Genomic DNA, 24,409 nt, shown 5'->3' on the forward strand with positions numbered 1-24,409 from the left:
ATATATATTATATTGACAGGATACTGTTACTGACTATTTTATTTATTTACACTTACTGGAATGAACTGTTCTATTTTTAGAAATCTCTCTCTCTCTCTTATTTCAACTTATTATGTATGTTGAATTTGATGCCCTTTATCGTTATATCTTATAAAGCAATGTGTCAATACAATGCGGAGTTATTATGACTTGAGTCAATAACAATGTGTCAATCGCGTGTACTCTAAACTATGTTACTACGAAAAATGTATCACCAATGTGTGTGACTCGTCGTTAGTTTGTGTACAATTATTCGCAATGACGCTAATATACTAGAGTGTGATAACAATAATAGGATGCCAAAATAATCCCAAGTTATCTATCACTAAATATAATACGACGGCTAGTAGACTCCTTTTATTATTATTTAGTTTTTTTTAAAGACTCACTTTTCAGAACATAATATATAAGTGGTTTTCGGTAACAGTAATATGCCAAAAATGCATTTAAAACAAATCACTTATGCAAAACAAATCACGATGTCTATAGTTACTATGTGATGCCCAACTCATGTAAAAGAGAATAATGAAGGATATATTTACCAACTCAGTTCGTGGCTGGGACCTCTCTCTTGTTCAATGGTTGTTCAACAATTGTAATTAGGTATTGAAGAGTGTTTAACAGTGATGTCTGAAATACGAAACAATAAAATATCGTAAGATTTACAACAGTTCCAAAATGTGTTCACAACACTGAGTGATTGGATGATAGGTGAATGAATCGTTATGGAATGTAACCATATTGAAAACAATTCATGAATGAGGCAAACAACAAAATGAAATGAGTGATGTAATAACAAAGTGGACAAGGAATGAATGAATGAATGAAAAACTGAGTGAATAGATGAATGAATGAATGGATAATGTATGAATGAAAGAATGAAGGGAGGAATTAATGTATGAATGATTGGATAAATGAGTGAATAAACGAATGAATGGATGAATGAATAAATAAATGAATGAACAATGAATGAATGAATAATTTATAAATGAATGAAGGAATGAATCAATAAAATGCTATTCAATTTGAATGAAAGAATGAATGGATAAATTGCTATTCCATTTAAATGAAGAAATGAAAAAGAAAAAAAAAATTAATCCTGTAAATAGGGAGTTCAATTAAAATATGATCAAGTGGGGCAATTAAGAGTTTTACAATTTAAACTTTAAAGTTAGATGAAATAGATATATGTAACTAAATAAGTTCAATTCTTTATATGTGTCCCCTCCAAAATGTCATGGTCTCAAGTGAGTAAAGAGCTACTCGACTATGCATAAAGATATATGTAGAATGAGGCCCCAGAATTTACTAGTTACTATAAATGAAAAACAATTAACGATTTGTTTACAATGAAATAAAATAATGATGAAATTTAATTAAAAGAGATAAACAGTGATCGTGGCAGTTACAAATAGAGATGTGAAATATTACGTAACTTATGATAATATGTCAGGTTCGTAAGTTTACGTTTCCAGGCAGTTGATGGGCTTGGATGATCTATTCCTCTGATAACAGGATCGGGCTCGTGAAATTCCACTTCCAGGCAATTTGGTAAGGGGTTATTATGTAATCCTTTGACAGCGGGCTCGGGTTTGATCCTTGAAGATTATACAATCAAAGTTAAAAGCTCCGGCGTCTTAATGGTGTAGATATAATATCTACAAAGTCCCAAAAGATAAAAATCTTCCAGTATATATAAGGAATAGAGCGACTGGCCGTCCGGCATAGATTGTGGAGAGAAGTGAGTGTCGAATGTTAGACCTATCAGCTTTTATAATAAGTGGCTACGTGACAGAATGTAGAACGAAGAGTATTCACTAATTAGAAATTAATTCGAGGGAAGGCTATAAAAGGAAAGACGATCTAATATTAGAAGGTAACGTTTATCTAAGCCTACCGAAATATAACTGGAGTGAGATGAATTCAGTTCTTAATAAAATAAAATTTAATAAGATAATTGTGAACAACTTTTACTGTGACAGTATGTAAATAGTTCTAGAATTACAATTAAAGGGAAGACAAAGGGGAATTAGTACATAACAGGTGTAGATTCCAAGAGCACTCTATCAGTATACTGTGTTTGAGATCACCTAAATGTCTTATCCTGACAAGCACAGGTCCCCACAAAGAGGAGCACACTCAAATGTTTACAGTACATAATATGTATGTAAAACAAAAAAAAAACATTACAGTTCATAACAGAGATGATTTACAAGACAAAAAAATATCTCCCATGTCTAACTATACATTTGACGGTTTCTCTCCCAACCAGGGTATCTGGCCACGACAAGGACAAAACCTCGTAATCTCATTCCAAGGCAAAGACAGAAAGCAAGTTGGAAAACAGATGTTTTTGTTTTTAAGGGTTTTACGGCGCTTTCAACACATTTAGGTTATATCAGCGCCAGTAAAAAGGAAGAAAATGGGATAGTAAAAAGTTCTAAATTACAATTAAAGCACCCAAGAGAAAGTAAGACAGAGGGGAACTGGGAACAAATAGGGATCAGATGTAGATTCCAAGAGCATACCACCAATGTACTTAGTTTGAGATCACCTATAAGTCTCATCCGGACACAAGCACAAAATCCAACAAAGAGGAACACACTCAAATGCTTACATTATACATTAAAAATAACAAACATAATAATACATAACAGTAACAGAGAGATGATTTACAAGGAAAAAAAATATCATCTCCCAAAACAATAACTTTGCATTTGACTGTTTCCCTCCCAGCTAGGATTCAGGCCAGGGCCAGGACAAAACCAAGTAATCTCTTTCCAAGACAGAAAGCAAGTTGGAAAACAGTTATAGGGGATAGAAGACACAGCAAGTACCTCCCTGCCCACTATGGGAGGTCAGGAACCCCACCCAGTGGAAAACAGATCTAGGGAGATAGAAGACACAGTATGGGATGTCAGGAACCCCACCCAGCCAAGACAAAGACAATATAATGCAATTGGAAATGATGTACGGTAGGGGAATAGAAGTAGAAGACACTAGATAGTACTAGTACCTCCCTGCCCACTATGGGAGCCATGTGAGATTCCAGGACAAGGATAGAAAGCAACGTGAAAGGGGGGAAAAAGCTATACGGGGAGATAGAAGATTTTGTTTTGTTTGGGTTTTACGGCGCTTCCAACACATTTGTCATCAGCGCCAATAAAAATGAAGAAAATGGAACAGTAAAAAGTTCTAGAACTAGAATTCCAATTAAAGCACCCAAGAATAAGCAAGACAAAGGGGAATTGGTTCAAATAGGGAACATTTATAGATTCCAAGAGCACACTATGAGTGTACTTAATTTGAGATCACTAAATGTCTCATCCAGACACAAGCACAGGTCCCCGCCAATAGGAATACATTCAATTGTTTACAAATCATATACCTAATATGTAAAAGGAAAAATGATACAGTGCATAACAGAGAGATGATTTACAAGGAATAAAAAATATCATCTCCCAAAACTAACTATACATTTGACTGTTTCCCTCCCAGCCAGGGTCAGGACAAAACCAAGTAATCTCATTCCAAGACAAGACAAAGATAGAAAGCATGTTGGGGAAACATATATAGGGGGATAGAAGTAGAAGATAGTATGTACCTCCCTGCCTACTATGGGAGATAAGAAGATTTTTAAACACCCAACAGATTTGGCGATGCCTCTCTCCAAAGAATCAGAAGCAGTGTCTGGGTAAAACCAAATGGTTTCATCTACTACAACAAAGAAATCAATAATTTTTATTTAGCAAGGATAAACCAAGCCTTTAATGAAAGTCAAGATTTCACATCATTATTCAGTTTAGTGCATTAGCATTTTTTTTTTCACACAGCTGTTGAGATTTTTTTTAAAACTTATTTTGTGGAAGTATAACAGTTTGTTTGTTTTGTTTTTAAGGGTTTTACTGCCCTTGCAACACAATTGTCATATCAGCGCCATTAAAAAGGAAGAGAATGGGATAGTAAAAAGTTCTAGAATTACAATTCAAGAATCCAAGAAAAAGGAAGACAAAAGGGAAATTATGTAGTTCAAATGGTGAACAGATCTAGATTCCAAGAGCACACAATCAGTGTACACAGTTTGAGATCTCCTTAATGTCTCATCCTGACTCAAGCAGAGGTTCCAAATTAAGAGGAACACACTCAAATGTTTACAAATATTATATATATATATATATATATATGTAAAACAAAAGTAATACTGCACAACAGAGAAATAATTTACAAGACAAAAAATATCATCTCCCAAAACTAACTATAAACTATACATTAGACTGCTTCCCTCCCAGCCAGAGCCAGGACAAAACCCAAGTAATCTCATTCCAAGACAAAGACAGAAAGCATGTTGGAAAACAGATATAGGGGGATAGAAGACTCAGTAAGTGCCTCCCTGCCCACTATAGGAGGTCAGGATCCCCACCCAGGTATAATAATAATAAGGTATTATGCCAGCCATGTCTGATTAATTAAGGGAAACAAAATAAATATGTGAATAAATTCAAATAAATTAATAAAATCACTTCAATAGGACTTCAAGAATAGCAGTAGCAGTGGTTTTGAGATTTTGGTGGCTTGAATGTATTTACATTTACATATTGTACCTAAAAATCAACATGAGCTAAATAATTTCTTAATACTCCAAACTGTCGATACCGACCCATTTGTCACAAAATGTTAACATTTTTCATGACATTTCATCAGAGTATTAGAGAGAGAAAACAAATATATAACAAAAGAACAACCTATCCAGGCAGGTGTCTTGTCCAAAGTTCTGTAAAGAACCATGGAGAGCTGGATGTAGAATTTTGCTTTAAAGGGTTTTACGGCGCTTGCAACACATTTAGGTCATTTCATCGCCAATAAAAAGAAAGAAAATGGGATAGTCGTGAAAAAATTAGGACAAGAGAGAATGGTTCAAATAGGGAACAGATGTAGATTCCAAGAGCACACTATCAGTGAATTTAGTTTGAGTGAGATCAACTAAAAGCCTCATCCAGACTCAAGCACAGATCCCCCCTAAGAGGAACACTCCGAGGCAAGGCCATCGGCTTGGGTTAGGACAAAACCAAGAAGTACAAGCAAGAGCAGGGAACTAAAATATTCATTACGATGGCTTATTTAAAAAAAAAAAAACAACACATTTTCCGATAGGGGAGGGCTAAAAAACACAAACCCTACCAAAGTCTAACCATCTGCTTTCATAAATCATCATTCCACCTGATCAAATACCAAATCTATTCGGACATCATTTATTAACAGATGTAAAAATTCTACATTTTCTGTAAACAAGAAAGGGAGAAGGTAAAAAATAATAAGGAAACGTTCTAGTATAATTATAATTATAATGTACAATAAATTTGTGTGTCAAGGTAAATATCTTTTTAAAAATCAATAAAATAGATCAGCTAAATTTCGTATTGTATCAGAATTGATACAATCAATCGTCATGATTAGAAATAATCATTAAAAAAAAAATAAAGCAAAGTCAATAGAAAAAAAGAGTAAACAAATTGGTATTTTGTTTGTGTTTTTTTTTTTTTCCCTTCTTTTTTAAAAATTGGTCGCAGTCTTAATAATTGAAATTGTGTCCATTACCACAGGCAGACAAGGGCAGAGAATCAACATGAGAGATGATCAAAGTCAAAGGGAAATTTAGATTCCAATATCCATTGTGACCAAGCGTTTCAAAGTTATATTATGTAAGATAATATTTAAAAATCACGCCCTCGGGCAGCAGCACCTGGGAATTCCAGGAAGGAATATAGATAATCCATCAAACGTTTGATGTCAACGGGAATCTCTCACTCCCATGTTGTCCAAAAAGAGCCCGAGGAAAAAATCGAAAGTGGCTAAAGCAGGGTTTGAACCTGGGTCCTTCCTAGTCACAGTGCAATGCCTTAATGCTCGTCCAGCTAATCCCCCCAGAGTAGACCTGTGGACTTGCATTACATTATCCCTAAAGGATCGTTTGTTTGTTTTTGTTTTTAAGTAATTTACAGCGCTTGCAACACATTAAGGTCATATCAGCGCCAGTAAAAAGGAAGAAAATGGGATAGTAAAAAGTTATAGAATTACAATTAAAGCATCCGAGAAAAGGGAAGAAAAAGGGGAATTGGTTAAAAAAAGAAACTGGTGTAGATTCCAAAAGCACACTATCAAAGTACTCAGTTTGAGATCACCTAAAAGTCTCATCCAGACACAAGCACAGGTCCCAACTAAGAGGAATACACTCAAATGTTTACCAATCATATAATATAATATGTAAACTAAACATAATACAATGCATAACAGAGAGATGATTTACAAGGAAAAAAAATATCATCTCCCAAAACTATAACTATAACTATACATTCGACTGTTTCCCTCCCAGCCAAAGAACTCTGGCAAGGTTCAGGACAAAACTAAGTAATCTCATTCCTAGACAAGACAATGACAGGAAACAATTGGAAACGGGTATGGGGGATAGAAGACACAGCATGTACCCCCCTGCCCACTATGGGAGGTCAGGATCCCCACCCAGCCTAAAAGATCATCACAAGTGTAAAGCAACTATGTATGTATTGCATTAGAACTGGGCAAAATTTCTTCTATAAATCCCTATTGAGTACCTTACTTATTCCCATATTTTGGTTCTTCCTTGTATCTTCTCGCTTCTTGATGCAGCTCGTTGTTTTCTTTGTTTTTAATAGTTTGAATGAGTTCATGATTCATTATAAGTATAAGACACAATGCATAATGTATTTATTTGGAAAACTTGTAGTCATTTTAGACTGGAAAAGTTTGTTTAAAAAAAATAATTAAAAAATAAGAAAAATCTCTTAACCTGACAGCTTTTCATATCATTATCTTCAGCTAGAGTGTAAATAAACTTTTAGCCAACAGGTAGTTGGTGATTTCGACTTAGCTCGAGAAATAAAATAAAATAAATAAATAAAACAACATACAGTCAAAATTCCCACACAACTGGTCAAATCACATTTGCCAACCATCACCATCCTGATTGATAAGAGGTTACGCTTCAATACAGTCAAATGGGATGACTTTGCTCATGGGTTAATTTTGCCTTGCTGGTTTTTAACGAATTGGGGTATTCTGTTTTAGCTCTGTTTTGTTTTTTGTTTTTGTTTGTTTTTAGGGGTTTTACGGCGCTCGCAACAGGTTATATCACTGCCAGTAAAAAGGAAGAAAATTAAAGCACCAAAGAAAAGGTAAGACAAAGGGGAATTGGTTCAAATAGGAGATAGATATAGATTTCAAGAGCACACTATCAAAGTACCACACAATCAAAGTACTTAGTTTGAGATCACCTAAAAGTCACATCCAGACACAAGCACAGGTCCCACTAAGAGGAATACACTCAAATGTTTACAAATCATATAATTATAATATAATATGTAAACAAAACATAATGCAATGCATAACAGAGAGGTGATTTACAGGGAACAAAATATCATCTCCAAAACTATACATTTGACTGTTTCCCTCTCAGCCAGGGTATCCAGCCATGACCAGGACAAAACCAAGTAATCTCATTCTAAGACAAGACAGAAAACAAATTGGAAAACAGATATAGGGGGATAGAAGAAACAGTAAGTACCTCCCTGCCCACTATGGGAGGTAGAAACCCCACCCAGGATGATGATGATGATGATGATTAACAAGAAAAATGACTGCAACAAGCAAAGCTGAGAATACTAAAACGTTCCAAATCCACACCCAAAGGTAAAGCTTCCCCATGAGGCAAAGATATTCATTTGACGGTAGGTAGTCTGGTAGCCTCAATAATAAATAGTAATATTATATGAATTATAATAACACACAGTCGTTCAGTTCAATATACAAACAGCTTTTTTTTTGTCTTCACTTATAATACAGAATATTGTCGGTCAACAGAAAACCACTGTGCTTATATACCTAGGAACACACATACATTAAGTCATTGATTTCACATACTATCTATCATATCAGCAAAAAAAAAAGTTTTGACACAGAGTATAGTAATGAAGAATTCTACACACTATCGTATGTGCTAAAATCATGATGGATCCCAAGACCACTAGTTATTTTATGTTGTTTCATAAAATACATACAAAATATATTAAACATAATTCTATAATTTTTTTTATTTCAATAAACTGATGAAATGTCAATTACTATAGTACGTGAAATCAATTAACGATACATGTATGCATACACCCGCATGCAGGCTTACACACACACACACATAAATATGATCATGCCAGTGTGGATTAGTATTTAAATAGTAATAAATAAAAATATATACAATAACAAGAGCGACATTTACTTCTTACTCAGTGATGTGAAAATGCTAAGAAATAAAGAAAGTGAAGAAATGTGCCCCCCCCCCCCCCCCCCTCTTCCCCCCTCCAAAAAGAAAAAAAAAAGTACAAGAGAAAATAAATATAGCGGTGAAAGGGAGATGCTATCTATGACTTAGCTGGTTCACTCTGCACTTTATCACACTGGTTGTGGATAGTTTATATTACTTTTTATTTGATCACACAGTAGTACTTACTGTAAGAAGAATACTCTCAAATGTTTACAAATCAAGATACTCAAACTAAAAATGTAACAGTACATAACAGAGATGATTTTCAAGGGAAAAAAAATATCATCTCACAAAACGATAACTATACACTTGACTCAACCTTTTTTGTACATCTTCGGGAAATGTCAAAGCTTAATTTCACTTCAACATATTTTTTACAGCTAGTCAAGTTGAAAAAGTATGAAATTTGAGAAAAGTTGCTGGATACCTTTCCCATACATCTGACCATAACTTCATGAAAAATCTCCCGATTTACTTCAAACAAAGATTAAAATGCTCTGGGGAGAATATTCTTTCAGAAAATGGAAAAAAAAGAATCCAAATCCAAAAGGTCCACCTTCCAACCGACTGATGAGGTCATGCACTGACACATATAGTGCAATCTGGATACTAGAATGTTGGAAGTCGTTTGGACTGATAATGAGATTTTGATGAATGCAGAGTGCCATTCATTATGAATTTAATAATGCTTATCATTAATTGTAAATATCATAACACTTTTTTAAAAAAAACTTTGCCTTACTGGACGACGCCACTATGATTGATTGGCATGAATACACACAAGGATATGGAAAATGTTATGCATTTCTTTCTTAGGGAGATTAAAAAAAAAAAAAAAAAAAAAAAAAAACAAACAAAGTTTTCATCTCCTTGATCCAAGTTTTCATTGGATTCAGATTTCCTCTATTGAGGGTACTGTGATCTGGTGGTTGTGGATAATAATTTAAATACAAAGACGGTTTTGTTCTTGTTTTTTAAGGGTTTTACGGCGCTTGCAACACATTAAGGTCATATCAGAGCCAGTAAAAAGGAAGAAAACGGGATAGTAATAAGTTCTAGAATTACAATTAAAGCACATAAGAAAAGGTAAGATAAAAGGGGAATTGGTTTAAATAGGGATCAGATGTAAATTCCAAGAGCACATCATCACAGTACTTAGTTTGAAATCACACAAGCACAGATCCCACTAAGAGGAACACACTCAAATGTTTACTAATATGTTAAAAATGAAAAGAGTAACAGTACATAACAGACAGATGATTTACAAGGAAAAAAATATCATCTCCCAAAACTATAACTATACATTCGACTGTTTCCCTCCCAGCCAAAGACTCCGGCCAAGGTCAGGACAAACCCAAGCAATCTCATTCCAAGACAAAGATAGAAAGCAATTGGAAAACAGATAACAGGGGATAGAAGACAAAGCAAGTACCTCCCTGCCCGCTATGGGAAGTAGGAACCTCACCCAGTACAAAGACTATCAGCACAGAGCAGGACAGGAGTCATTCAAAGAGGAGGCCATCCTGGACTCATTTGAAACAGTAAGCATATTAAAAGGCTTATACATATAAAAAGCCTATTTTGTAACGAAATTCTGGGCATGGTATAATACTTAATAGATTAATGCTTTCCAATGTGTGATTGATCATAGAACAACTTTTATCATCAAATGGTAGTGGAGCTTTGAAATCACCTGGTAATGTAAAGTTTATGAAGAAATTTGATGAGGAATTACAAAATACAAAATAAAACGATCGTAATGAAAACTCTTTTTATAATAAAATAAAAATTATAGAAAAATTCTGCTAAGTCTACAATTCCTGTCAAAAAGAGGAAACTAAATATATATATAGGAATGAATTCTCTTGTTCCTAAAAATTTCCGTATAAATGATGCAGTGTGTGCAAGTCTCAAGTAAACGAGCCGAAAATTGAACAATATAAATTAAAACATTCTCAAATCAGAATCTCTTTTCATGGCAATCGTCTCACTAAATTGGCTTCACCTTTCAATCAATAAGATACACTTGTTTGAGCTGTCACAATTCACACACTCACATTCTTGAAACTTGTTTCTATTGCATGACAAATCCAATCAGTAGTTTAAACGCTTTCTGCAATGCACTTGATAATAAATTAAAATAAATTAAACATCCTTAATCATAAGGAAGTCACTTCAATATTGGGATCTGCCTCCTTATGCGAGGTCATGTCCTTCACAAATGCCATGCTCGACTCCACCCACTTTTCAGTGGATGATTTATCTCCCTTTGGTAAAGAAGACAAATTGGGGTTAATCACAGACGTGGCTTGATGACCTGAAACGTCTTTCATTCCAGCGACACCAGAGAATTTTGTGTTTTGGTCGCTAGTTGTCGTTATTGCTGATGGGGTTGTCGCAACAGTCTTGTGACGTTGATTCAGGGCTGATGTGTTTGAGATATGGCTAGAGTTACGGGTAGAAGGCGACAGTTGTCCTTGTGTGGTGTCCAGGTAACTAGTGCTGCTGCTGTTGTTGTTGTTGTCACTGCTAGTGACAGCGGGTGTATTAGAAGTAGTTACATTGAGCATCATTTCACGGTCATGGATAGAAACGCTTCCAGACGAAGATTTAGTAGAAAGACTTGAATTTCGTCTGGATGAATTACTGAGGCCTGTCCCACTGGTTGTTGTTTGACCGAGGGGTGGAAAGTCTTTGTCACTGTCAATGACGATTGTAGGCTGAGTTGGCGTGGTGGCGAGTGGCTGTTTGGCTTGCAGGGGGTAGGACAGTCGAGGAGATAAAGAGGATTTGTGTGGGCTGGGTATGGCAGACGATGACAGGGAGGGGGAAACTGGTGATTTCAAGTTAAGAGGACTTTTTGTGTAGTTGCTGCTACTACTGCTGTTAGAAGGCGTTGTGGCTGGATTAGTAGTTCTGTTGGCCATCGCACCACCACTAGTACTGCTAAAGCTAGTATTTGGTGTTATATTGGCACTACCTCCACCACCACCACCACTACCACTACTGTTACCACTAGACTTTCTGTGCCTGTCTCGAACCTCTGCCCAAGATCGGGTTAGGGTTGGGGTCAGAGTTCGACTACGATAAAGATTTGGTTTTGATTTTGACGACGATGACGGTGATGATGACGATAATGATGTCGTTAGCTGTTGTTTCACATTAAAACTTGAATCTGATGATAATGACAATGAAGATGGCGGCTTGATTTGCTTTGAAGATGAGGGAGCACTTTTATTGAGGTTGCTATTATTAAACATGTCTTTATCATTCCTCCCACTAATACGATTGTCACCAACTTTTTTCTTTGGCATGACTTCGGAGAAAGACCTGGCCCTCCCGATGAGAGACGAAGCGTAACTTTTTGATTTTGGCATTTCTTGCTGTTGATGTTGATGTGTTGGTGTTGATTCTTCAGGGACCACAGAGTAGGTTTTAGCCAAGGGCTTATGACCTTTAAAACTAGAAGATGGGGAAGATGAAGCAGAAGAAGCTTGTTTAATATTACTACTCAGACTACCCTCGTACCACGGATTTAAACCACTGCTACTACTACCGCTAACACCAAGTGATGGAATACTGGATTCTGACATGAAACTACTGGATTGACTACTCTCCAAAAGGGAAGGAAACTCCTCTTCCACGATCAGGGCATTTTGGGCAGGCTGTTCTACAAGTGACGAATTATCAGTACTGTTGCTGACCGAAATAGCCAAACTCCTTTTCATCTCTTGTTTTCTGCGTTGATTACTTTTTGTTTCTGTCAAAGTCCTTTTATCACTTTCTTTGGTGACTCTGTGGGGATTGGATTGTGTTATCACTAAATTTGGACTGTCACATGATCCAGTTTCTCCCTCGATGGTCGAGTCACTATTCGGTGTGTCACTGCCGACTCCCACAGTGACCGATGACCAGTCATCATCTTCGGCCCTTCCTCCAACTGCCCCTCTCAATTCTTCTTCTTTGCCTGATGCTGTTGTTGTATTGACTCCCCCACTCTCTTGCTGCTGTTGGAACAGGGCCGCGTAAACGCTGTCATCTGGACGACTACTACTTGCTGCACTCTCTTGTGCACCTCCTTCGCAGCTTTCTGTTTTGCTAGCCTGTTGATAGATTTTGAAGTAAGTTCATTACGCTAAATGCACAGTTATATTTAATAGTTTAAATTTAACATTTAGCCTCCCCCCCCCCCTTTTTTTTAAAAATCAGATCAAATTACTAAAGATGATGATGATGGTGATGATGAAGATGATGATGATGATTATCAATCTTTAATATATAAAAAAAATTGTTTTTTAGAGTTTTGATGCCAATGAACTATTAAAGTTCCAATTCTTTGCTGTGCTCATTTTAAAATGGTTTAAGACGATTTTGTTTGCTAACACCTCAAAAACAACATTCAAATTTACAAAATGCATTTCAAACTCTAACCCTCCTTTTCTTCATATGAATGATATGAGTTTAGCTAAAATAGTCACCTCTTTCTACTCATCAGATGAATCAACACATAAAACTAATTGTAACCTTTAACTTTAATAGTCTATTTTAGAGGGACTTTAATGAGAACTAATCATGTAACTGGCAGTCTGAAAAGAATATCAAAGTGCTGAATGACGTCATCTTCATTCCCCCTGTAGACCAAGAATTACTATCGGAAAGCATGATATCTCAACTTCTTCTTCTTCGAGTACCAAGTCTGTGCCAGATAAGTGATCATGGTACGCCATTCATCTCTCTGATCAGATAACATCAAAAAACTAATATTACTTTTCTCTTTCTTTGTCACCCAGCTGGTCTCAACAATTTTTACAAAATCGAAAATCACCTGTCTGGACATAAGACACACAGCACTCTCCGTAGCAGAAATACCGGCATCACTCGTTGCCTCACACAACTGCTGTTCCTTCTCATAAAAACTCTAAAAGAAAAGAAAAAAAAACAAAAACCCATTTTTCAGTCACATCAAAACCTGGGCAAGGTGTATTAAATGAATTTGTGCGGCTCACGGCGTCTAATCTGCACTATAAATCTGACCGTTTAGTTTCCCGCTGTTCCGAGCGCCGACGTAACCTCACCCGACAGGTAACCGGGGTCAACAGCGGTCAGCCGATATCAATTCCCAGAACGTAGATTTGACGTGCATTGGGTGATACCAATGGATGATTTCCGTACCAATTAACCTCACGATCTTCGTGACGATGCAATTCCACCCAAATGCAAAGAATTCTCGCAGACCTCCTCTTTCCATCGGTCCAATTTTTATTTCAATATCTCCAGTACTTATTCCACAAGCCGTGATTCAAATTCGCCTATTTTTCTATAACATTTAAATAAAATTACTTGTAATTACCTCAGGATTCTAAAAAAACGTTGCTATAAACTTCAAATTTTTTTTGGTGTGATTCACAAGGCACAAGTTTTACTACGAAATGAGGTAAGTTTCATTTACTCTTCAGTTTTCATTATTTTGTAATGATTATTTTTCCGCGGTAGGTCAGGTAATAATGATATTACCTCTTTAGCCTTGTTCTTGAAACGTAATATTTCGCTGCGGTTTTATTGTTAATTATATTTTTATTTTTATTTTTTTCAATGATGAGTTAATTTGATATTTAAATTGCATAATTTGAATTATCTTGCTAATGTTTAATTTTAAATGACATTGTGTGTTGGGCCTCAACTTAGCTCAACTGCTTGTTAGAATTTTCCTGCCCCCCCCCCCCCCCCTTTCTTTCACCAAATTGGGTGAAGTATTTGGTTTTTCTTTTTCCAAATTTTATGTACGCTGTTATGTATGCATGGGTATGAGAAGTAATACAGAGTGTTTTAAAACTCATTTTATTCATTAATTCACTATATCATTGCTTACATCGCTCAGTCAATTTTGAATTTTCTCTTACAGCATGGACCACACAATTGCAAGTCATAACCAAGCAGTGAATTCATTATGTAGGACATGTGGTATGATTTGTTTAACACAGAAATAGAAACGTGCCCGCAAGAAACCATTTAAATGTTCAAATTATTCAAATGACATTCTTTTAGTCTATGGGACTGACACGGCATTGGACAAGCAAGGAGCACACTCATAATTTATGTGTAAAAAGTACACATTATAAAGCACATTGAACACACGACTCATTAGCTTCTTTGTATTTTCTCATTGCCAAGACGCTAATAATAAATAAATCAACCTTGAAACGGGTTGCACTTGCATGTTTGATATCGACAGAGTAGAATATAACAACAAACTCCAAAACGCAGGAGAGACTTTCAAATCTCATGCACGAGCCACTCACCCTCAGGGATGGTCTTATTGCCTCTGAATTGGACAGAATACCGCATTACACAACAGGCTTACCACAGCAGATCATTCATTGGCAACCACTGCCACAAATACTAACAAGAAAAAGTCTACACTTACAATTATCCAACAAACAAAGAACTGCACCCACGACCCACTCATCATTGACGACGCTTGCAGTATTGGATTAATTTTCGACAATATAAACAAGGCCTATAGTCATGTGCACAACTTTATTTCACACACAAAATCGATCAAAGCAGACACGATCCAATATATTCAAAGTGCAATAAAACATTACACGGATACATACAGAAAATATTTTCCAAACAAAATAATCCCAAAACAACACCTCCTTGAGTACCAGTGCATACCACACATCACTCAATAAAAGTTTGGACTTAGACTTCTTGGAGAACAAGGCACAGAGACCTGTCACCAAACAACAGCAAAATTGGAAAAAAAGAGCATCCGGCATTATCAATGATATGAATAAAATGCGATTTGTCATCAACGCAATGCAGTTAAAGACCAGCCCCAAACTACACTGACGAGTTTGAATGCTCGTAGCGGATATATTTTTGTTGAGGAAAAATACGTTTTTTGTGAGGAGAAGTATTTACATCTTGTCTTTATAATACATAAAATTCAGACAAATCCATAGCAACGTTTTTTTCTCTCTAATTTTTGAAATGTTGCACCCGCTATATTTTTTGTGTAATTTGTTACCGTCCATTGATAACTTATATTGAGAAATCTAGTAATACTATGAAAAAATAAAAAACACACAGTAAAAGTAGAAAATATAAACTTTTATACCAAGTAGTGATATTTCAACTCATTCAATATGGGTGTCTAACAGACAATAAAACAAAACATTGTTAAATTGAGTGAAACGGCAATCTCCGTTAGGTAAATTCCTCTCGGTGATTGACCGCTCACCGTGACTGGGTCAGCAGGTGTCAGGAACGGGATACCGTCTCAACTAAACTGTTGTCGTTGTGTACGCTGTGGGCTATGTGGTCTAGTGGTATGACACTCGGTTTCGGATCAGAAGGTCCTGGGTTCAAGCCTTGCTCGCGCATAGTTGAGTCCTTGGAGAAGCTCTTTACGCACATTCTCTCATTGAACTCAGTGTAAAATGACTACCTGGCCGTTAACAGCGTTGTCTCTGTCTGAAAAAATGTATTATTGCCTAATAGGCATCATGTCCCGTCCTACATGTTATATGTTGCTGTTGGCCAGAGACCCCTTGTAAAGCGCTTTGAGCATGTTTAGTGGATATTGCCCTATATAAAAAAAAAAAAGCTCAATTTAAATTTGGTAAAAAATAATAAAAGAAAAAGAAGCCCTTTTTACAGGGCAATCAATACCCATGACATTTCCAGTCCTAAAATGCTAATTTTGGGGAGGGATTTTTTTTTCTCTTGGATTTTCTTTCTTGCCTTGTCTGGCACTGTTTCATACACACTTTTCTAGATATTTATCTTACACCAGTGCCTGCTGCTTGCTCTCGAATAAATAACAATGTGAAATTGAATGTACGCTTCCATTTAATATACAAAAACAGATAAAATGGACGTTTCGGGTTTCCCCTTTGACAACAAAACAGGATGAATGAAACACTTCAGATGAATGACATCTCATTCATCTGTAGTGTTTCATTCATCCTGTTTTGTTGACAAAGGGAAAACCTGAAACATTCATTTTATCTGTTTTCGTATATTTAAATTGAAGCTTACATTCAATTATTTGTTATTTATTTATTCGAGCTTCGAGCAGCAACATTTACATTGCTCCCTGATATTTCACTTTGAGAGACGCACAAGTATAGCTGCCCTGCTATAAAATGACAGTTGAAGATGTTAACCTTACCGACCATTTTCTGGATGTTCCCCGGAATGTCATGCCCGTCCAACTAAAAAATTGATTTGTTTAGTACTCTAACTCAAAAGGGATAAATACATGATTTATACATAATTTTGTTCTGTAATACAAGCGCTAAAAACACACAGCATAAAGTTCTACAACTATAACCAAAAATTTTCATTAAATTTTGTGATATTCAAAAGAAATCTGAATGTGAAAATTGTCAGCGATTTTTCCACAAGTTTGGTAAGGAGAGGGTTAAGGGAAAATATACCAAAATCTGGAGGTGGCAAAATGAGTCCAAAAAATGTATAGTAAAATAAAGGGAGTAAAAATGACTCTTATAAAAGATACAAAACAAAGTAAACGATGTTCCGTTGAATCTTTTATAAGAGTCATTTTTACTCCCTTAATTTTACTTTCATTTTAAGGGAAGATAGAAAAGAATAAACCTGCAAATACTGCAGGAAATGAGATGATACGAAAAGAAAAAAAATCTCACTACAAAACCTTAAATACCGACATACAAAATTCATAGGACAACTTATGAGATGTACGAAATTAGAAATGACTTGTAATGACTGGAAAGTTCTACAGATACACAGTTTATTTAGACTAAGTCTATAGTTTGATTAATACATCAACTCACTCGTTTCTTCTCCAACTGCTCGAGGATATCTGGAACTTCATTCAAACAAGTTGGTGCCCGCAGGTTGAGAAAGACAAATTGACTGAGGACATCCGATGGGTGGGTTATCTTTTTATCCTTTGAACAATAATAATAATAATAATAATAATAATAAGTTATTTATATAGCGCTCTACTTCCAGCACATAAGTGTTCCGTGGCGCGTAACAATATCAATTGTCATTCAAACATTCATTCTTTGACAATTTTGAGAATACATATGAAGGAACAAACACACACAAATACATGCACACAAACTCAATCACAGATACATTTATATTCATAAACGAACATACACACACACATACTTACACCAATATTACTCACTAATATTATTAACTTATTCTAACGAAAGACATTTGAATTGATGAATTACAAAACACAAACAATAACAAACAAAAAGACACACAAAAAAAGTTCAGTTATTCAGTGGAAATTGAAATGATAAAATAAATATGAGAAAACAATATCATTAATATCAAACTCCTGGGTATTTTCAGTGTAGCTACACATCTCATTTTAATCAAATCTAAAAAAGAAAACAATAATAATAATAATAATAATAATAATAAAGTAGTCCTTCAGAGCCACTAGGCTCATGGAGTCATAGTTTATCCTGGTTCCTTTTTAACGTGAAACAGACAACAGCAATTGCTTGTTACCCTTGGATAGAATGCTAGTAGTCTATTGCAAACTACTTGCCACTAGATTTAAAAGACCCAGCTACCCAATCACTGCTGGGTGGACTAAGACAGGTAAGAAAAAAAAATGTCCGACTTCACCCAGGATCAATGTCTGTCATTTTGCAGGTGATGCGAGAGCTCTACCAACTGAACCATTGGAATGCCCGTCATATCTTATGCCAAACAAATACATGAAACATAAAAAGTAATAAACAAAAATGAATAGAACAGCTTCAAGAAAGAACAAAATACCAAACACGGAACGTTTTGGTCTCAAAACAACTTCTTCAGCCAAAAACAAAAAAACAATATAGACATCAATACATTACTAAATTCCAGATAGACTATCTGGAATTTAGTAATGTATCTATGTCTTTATTGTTTTTTGTTGTTGGCTGAAGAAGGGTTTTGAGACCAAAACGTTCTGTGTTAGGTATTTTGTTCTTTCTTGAAGCTGTTCTATTCATTTTTGTTTATTACTTTTAACAGTCCACAGATTCTAGCAGACTTAGTATCACTTTGGCATGAAACACAAACAAAATTTAGTTAAAAGATAATACAGGTAAACAAATGAAATACCCACCATAGCCTGTTTGCGAGACTTCCTATTCTTCTTGCTCAATCTGCGCACGCCCCCTAACCCCCCTCCTTGGGAGAGGTCCAAGGAGTCAGTATCATCACTCTTCCTCAGCAGCTTAAATTGTCCGTCTTCTATTTCCTCTGCTGGCTCCGGATCATCTAGAGGATGGGAGAATAAAACAATTGAAAGAATGTGATGAAACCAAAGATCGACCAGATTTGTCACAGGGAAGAGTAAAAACAATGGAGAGAAAGATAAAGGGAGTAAATGTGACTCATAAATATGGGAACAACACAAAACAAACAACGTTTCAGCCTTTGGCCTTTTTCAAGTAAACACAAAACACATATATATATATCCGTGCTGATGGTGACAAAAAGTGAAAAAGTAGGAAAATGTTGAACGATTGCCTTTAAGCCCCATTTTTACTGCACTAAACCCCACTTTTAGAGTAATTGAGATGATAGATACTCGAGCTAACTTCTGGAGAATGGGAAACTGCACCTGTGTGTTCTACCACACATCAATTCTCTCATTGCTAGCACATTGTTTTGAGAAAATGTAATTTTTTAAAGGAGGAAATTCCTCCTCTGGACTCCAAAATCTTGGATTTCCGCAGATCCGAGGAAAACCATCAGCACTGATATATATTTCATTGCCATAATAGTTCAGACATTAGATGTAAAAATGTGTCACATTTACTCCCCTTATCTTTCTCTCCATTTTATTGACTCATTTAGGCACCTCTAGTTTTTAGTAAAAACAGTCTACATATTCTCTTTTTTAGCTTTAAAAATCTGAATTTAAAGAGAGAGAAAAATCTGTATGAACCCCAATAAAGATGATTTCTATTCTGGAGCCTTTACATAACCCAAACTCCACTAAATGTGCTCAAAGCGCTTTACAAAGGGTCCCTGACCAACAGCAACACGTAACATGTAGGACGTGACATGATGCCAATAGGCGATATTACAATTTTTTGGAGAGAGACAACGCTGTTAACGGCCAGGTACTCATTTTACACACACAGTGAGAAAATGTGAGTAAAGAGCCTTTTCCACGGACTCGACTATGTGCCAATTGATTGGTTAACATAAGTTTTACTATCGATGGTATGTATCTAAGTAAAATACCCACTGTTCTGCCGCTTGATCAATAGAACCAACACAGAAAATTATATGTAGACTTAAACGTTTATAGCTTGATCGAGAAAATCGTGAGATAACTAGTCACCCATTTAGTGGTATAAGTATAAAAACAACAACAATGATCAGAGAGAGGTCGATTTCATTCACGTTATTGTTTATAAACAACCAACTATTATGTTTGTCCAAGCACGTGCGAAGGTGTGTCACAAAATTCCATATTTTGATTGGTCAAAAATCTACTGCTTAATTGTACAAGCAAGAATATTTATCAATCTTGGAGTCACGTGAGAATTGGTTTTGTTTCCTGACAACTAAGCCCAACCAGTAGCAATTGGTTGGCTGGATCTATTCCATCTGACAAACAGAACTTAATGATAGAATAACATCCTATCCAAAGGGTAGCGGCTATGTGGTCTAGTGGTATGACACTTGCTTTCGGATTGGAAAGTCCTGGGTTCGAGACCCGCTCGGCGCATGGAGAAGGCTCTTTACTCACATTCTCTCACTGTACTCAGGCGTAAAATAAGTAACTGACCGTTAACAGCGTAGTCTCTGTCCAAAAAAATTGTAACATCGCCTAAAAGGCGTCATGTCCAATCCTAAATGTTAAATGTTGCTGTTGACCAGGGACCCCTTGTAAAGTGTTTTGAGCACATTTAGTGGATATTGCGCTATATAAAAGCTCATTTTAAAAAAAATGATGTTGGTAAGCAATTGTTACATTCTACTACAGAAATTTGAATGGCTCCAGCTACAAGAGTGCATATTACGACTCTAAAATTGACCTTTTTTTTTAGCATTTATATAACGCAATATCCACTAAATGTGCTCAAAGCGCTTTACAGGGTGTCCCTGGTCAACAGCAACATTTAATATGTAGGACGGAATATAATAACGCCTGTTAGGCAATCGATCTTACAATTTTTCGGACAAAGACAATGCTGTTAACAGCCAGGTACTCATTTTATACCCGAGTACAGTGAGAGAATGTGAGTAAATAAAGAGCCTTTTCCAAGGACTCAACTATGTGCTGAGCGAGCGAGGCTCGAACCCAGGACCTTCCGATCCAAAAGCGAGTGTCATACCACCAGACCACATAACCGCAGACTTCTTTGATGTACCTTGACTGGAGGCAGGGGATAGACTGTCGTGGGAAATATCTGACAGGGACTGTTGAAGACGGTTTAAATATGAGGTTAGGTTCAGGCAAGTGTGAAGGTCTGAATCGTGAGGTAGTGGCTCCGTCTCATTCTCAGCACTGAAATATAAAAATTGAGAAGCTTTGTTAAGAAAAAATAAATACAAATCATATTCTAATTAGGGTGTCCCAACAGCTCAGTTGGAAGAGCACTCGCTTCACACCCAAGTTCGATCCCGGGTGCAGTCGAAATTATATCTGACCCCCCCCCCCCCACCCCCCACCTTGCAGTGAATGGGTAGCTAAGTCTAATAGATTTGGTGGAAAGTACTTTGCAATAAACTAGTGTCCTATCCAAAGGATAGCAAGTAATTTCTATTGACCGTTTCACGCTAGAGATACTGAGATAAACTCCAGCTCCATGGGTCTAATGGCTCTGAAGGACTGCTTTTTTAAAAATAATCTAATTAAAAGCACAGACCTGCAAAAGGCAATTAAAAAAATGTATTTCTAATTTTCTTTCAATCCGAAATAAAATTATATACAAGTTAGAAAAAAAAAAAAAAAAAAGACATTTTCATCCCTTTTTACCCCCCCCCCCCCCCCCCCCCCCCCCCCCAAAAAAAATAATAATAATTCTTTTGACTTACTATTTTCTTAGGCAGACAAATCCTTCACAAAAATGCTTAGAATAAATACTGAGTCGTTTGATTTGGAAACAATTTACAGATGAGTGAACACTGGTATAAACAGTTTAAAAAACCAATCGAAAAGAAATTCATGTAGCCAAATTAAAGATAAAATCTACAAACTAAATTCAAATTTTGTTAATATGAGTGGTAGGTCTGCATGCAATGTTTTAAATAAATGGATCAGACTCGCCAAAGTTAACATACATAAAAATGAATCGGAATTTGGAGAGAAAATCCATATCAAACCAAAAAAGCAAGAATTTTTCTCTCATTTCTAAGAATTATAGCTTTGAAATGCTTTAGAATTGATGTAGTAAATTGGTAATTTATTACATCATTAATCATTACTAATTTCGGATTTCAAATAAGTAATATACAATGTTGCCAATTCATAAGGCAAAAATTGACTGAACTTTTACACTAACACATAGACTGACCTCTTTCTCAGTGCTGAACTCCAGTAAAAAGATAACATTATGTACTTACTTTTTACTTTTTAGCAGGTGATGAAAAATATTCTGAAAATTGAACCTTTTCTGAATAAAAATATAATTTTCTTATCACTCCCTAAAAAATTTGGATAAAAAAATCCTCATCTCAGAGAAAAAAATTAGAATCCCCTTAAAAATCTGTAAATATACCTATTGAATCTAAAAAAAAGTTACAAGTCTAGGGTGAGTCTAGGCAACAATTTTGTCCCCTTCCCACTCAATATTGAAATATACGATCTGACGAGTGTGAAATGAGTGAAATGGTTGTGGTAAATAAATAAACAATTAAATAACGATATCCTTGTCTTTGTCAACTAAATGCGGCTATGTGGTCTTGTGGTAAGACACTTTCGGATCGGAAGGTCCTGGATTCGAGCCTCACTCACCGCATAGTTGAGTCCTTGGAAAAGACTCTTTATTCACATTCTCTCACCGTACTCAGGTGTAAAATGAGTACCTGGCCATTAACAGCGTTGCCTCTGTCGGAAAAATTGTAATATCGCCTAACCGGCGTCATGTCTCGTTCTACATGTTATGTGTTGCTTTTGATCAGGGATCCCTTTGTATAGCGCTCTGAGCACATTTAGTGGATATGCACTATATAAAAGCTCTAGTTTTTTCGTTTAAAAAAAAAACTAAATCAAAGCTTACATTGAACTCTATATATGTTTATATAGATAATTTTAAAGAGCTCAGATCTAGATTCAATACTCACAATTCTTGTTTCCTGTCTTCCTCATACACTTTTCGCTCCCATGCCTTCTTCTTTAAGCTCTCCTTTTTATGTTTTTCCTTCAGCTCCTGGAACTCTCCCCGTTGCTGCTTGAAACTTGCATTAGTCTGTCTTCGCTGCTCGTAGAGAGCATCAATCTCTATGTAGATGACAATTACAATAAAAGATTTGTAAATGTTGCAGCTCGAAGCTTGAAGAATTAAATAACAATGTGAAATTGAAGGTAAGCTTCAATTTAATATGCGAAAACAGATAAAATGGACGTTTTATGTTTCCCCTTTTATCAAACCAAAACAGGATGAATGAAACACTACAGACGAATGAGATAATGTGGTAGTGGCGTTGTGATGTAATGATTATTATTCATCTTAATAACGCCACTACCACATTATCTCATTCGTCTGTATCCTTGCGATTAAAAATCGTGTTGCAACAGGGTATGCGGATTTATTACATTATTAAAATAATCTTTATGAAAATAATGCTGAAAACTTATATAGCGCTATAACTCCGAGACACTCTAAGCGCTTAAAAAATGAACAACACAGTAATATTTCAAACACTTATTTTTTTTCAAAAAGTAAAACTTTTCGATCATTTTTTAGGGAAAAAAACACACACACACACACACAAAAAAAAAAAAAAAACAACAACATATGAATAGTACTAATAAAAACTTCTATTAAAATAAGAGGACAACTTGCCTCTTTTTATGTAAACACTTATTTTTTTCAAAAACTAAAACTTCCCAATCATTTTTTAGGGAAAAACACACACCAAAAAACAAAACAAAAAAACAACATATGAATAGTACTAATAAAAACTTCTTTTAAAATAAGAAGACGACTTGCCTCTTTTTATGGCTATAAGGCTGCGGTGGTTACCCCTCAACTCTTCCTCCTTTGCTTTCAGCCTATTGAAGTCCTTTGTATATTTCTGAGTGAGAAATTTATCAATATCTTAAAGCCGTCATACATGTTACAACTTGTACCCATGATCATCAGATGGTAAGCCCATTGGGCTGAAATACGTAGATGTACAGATAAATCACTAGGGGACCAACATCATGATGGATGGTCACGAAAACATCTGGTGACTCCTAACTTTTTCTTAAGCAGTTAACAGCAAAACTGCCCTGCACAGGACACTAGAAGGAAAGAGAAGAAGAGGAAGCCCCCGTGCAACTTAGAGAACAGTGGAGGAAGAGATGAGAGATTATGGGGAGACATGGAGCTCCCTGAAGATGATGGCTACGGACAGAGGAAGATGGAGATCCTTCGTTGCCACCCTCCATGCCAAAAGGCATATAAATGGCCATAAAGTAAGTAAGTAATTGGCCATTGGGGCGATGACATATAAAAGGAGAAGTCAATTTTTTTAGGGGGAGGGAGGGGGCTGTTTTGACTACAGATTATTGATAACCATCAACTTAACAATTGGCAGGACACAAAAAAATGTGTGTGTACTCAAAAAATAATTGAAATTAGAAAGAAATTTTAATTAATGTGTTTTTGTTTTGTTTTTAATTCTGAGTCAAAGGGAGAGGTAGGTGAAATAGATTTCCTTCTTCAGGTTCTAGATCAACATCAAATTTACAAAATACATTATGTCTGTGCGACAATAGGGATTTTTTGCAATTTTCATCAGGATAATTTCCATTGTCAATACATGACATGCCGTTCTTCTTTCCCCCAA

The 24,409-nt window shown here is 35.8% G+C and overlaps 1 protein-coding gene across 2 annotated transcripts in view; it reads right to left on the reverse strand.

The window, feature by feature from the left end:
- Positions 1 to 3,777: 3,777 nt before the first annotated feature.
- Positions 3,778 to 24,409, reverse strand: part of LOC144957306 (uncharacterized) — a 29,543-nt gene continuing 8,911 nt past the window's right edge. Inside the window, exons 7-14 of one of the 2 annotated variants that reach the window (XM_078888440.1) lie at positions 23,566 to 23,650; positions 22,697 to 22,853; positions 20,782 to 20,918; positions 18,516 to 18,670; positions 17,212 to 17,328; positions 13,215 to 13,307; positions 9,377 to 12,492; positions 3,778 to 3,944 (exon numbers count right to left, since the gene is read on the reverse strand). In XM_078888440.1, the coding sequence (XP_078744566.1) occupies positions 10,549 to 12,492; positions 13,215 to 13,307; positions 17,212 to 17,328; positions 18,516 to 18,670; positions 20,782 to 20,918; positions 22,697 to 22,853; positions 23,566 to 23,650 (2,688 nt within the window). In that variant the 3' untranslated portion in view covers positions 3,778 to 3,944; positions 9,377 to 10,548. Of the gene's footprint in view, positions 3,945 to 5,555; positions 7,514 to 9,376; positions 12,493 to 13,214; positions 13,308 to 17,211; positions 17,329 to 18,515; positions 18,671 to 20,781; positions 20,919 to 22,696; positions 22,854 to 23,565; positions 23,651 to 24,409 lie in introns of those variants that run through there. The other variant, XM_078888441.1, reaches the window with a different exon arrangement.

The sequence above is a fragment of the Berghia stephanieae genome, chromosome 11 (assembly GCF_034508935.2).
Source record: "Berghia stephanieae isolate SIO BIC M18660-M18661 chromosome 11, UCSD_Bste_1.3, whole genome shotgun sequence".
In the NCBI taxonomy this organism is placed as follows: domain Eukaryota; kingdom Metazoa; phylum Mollusca; class Gastropoda; order Nudibranchia; family Aeolidiidae; genus Berghia; species Berghia stephanieae.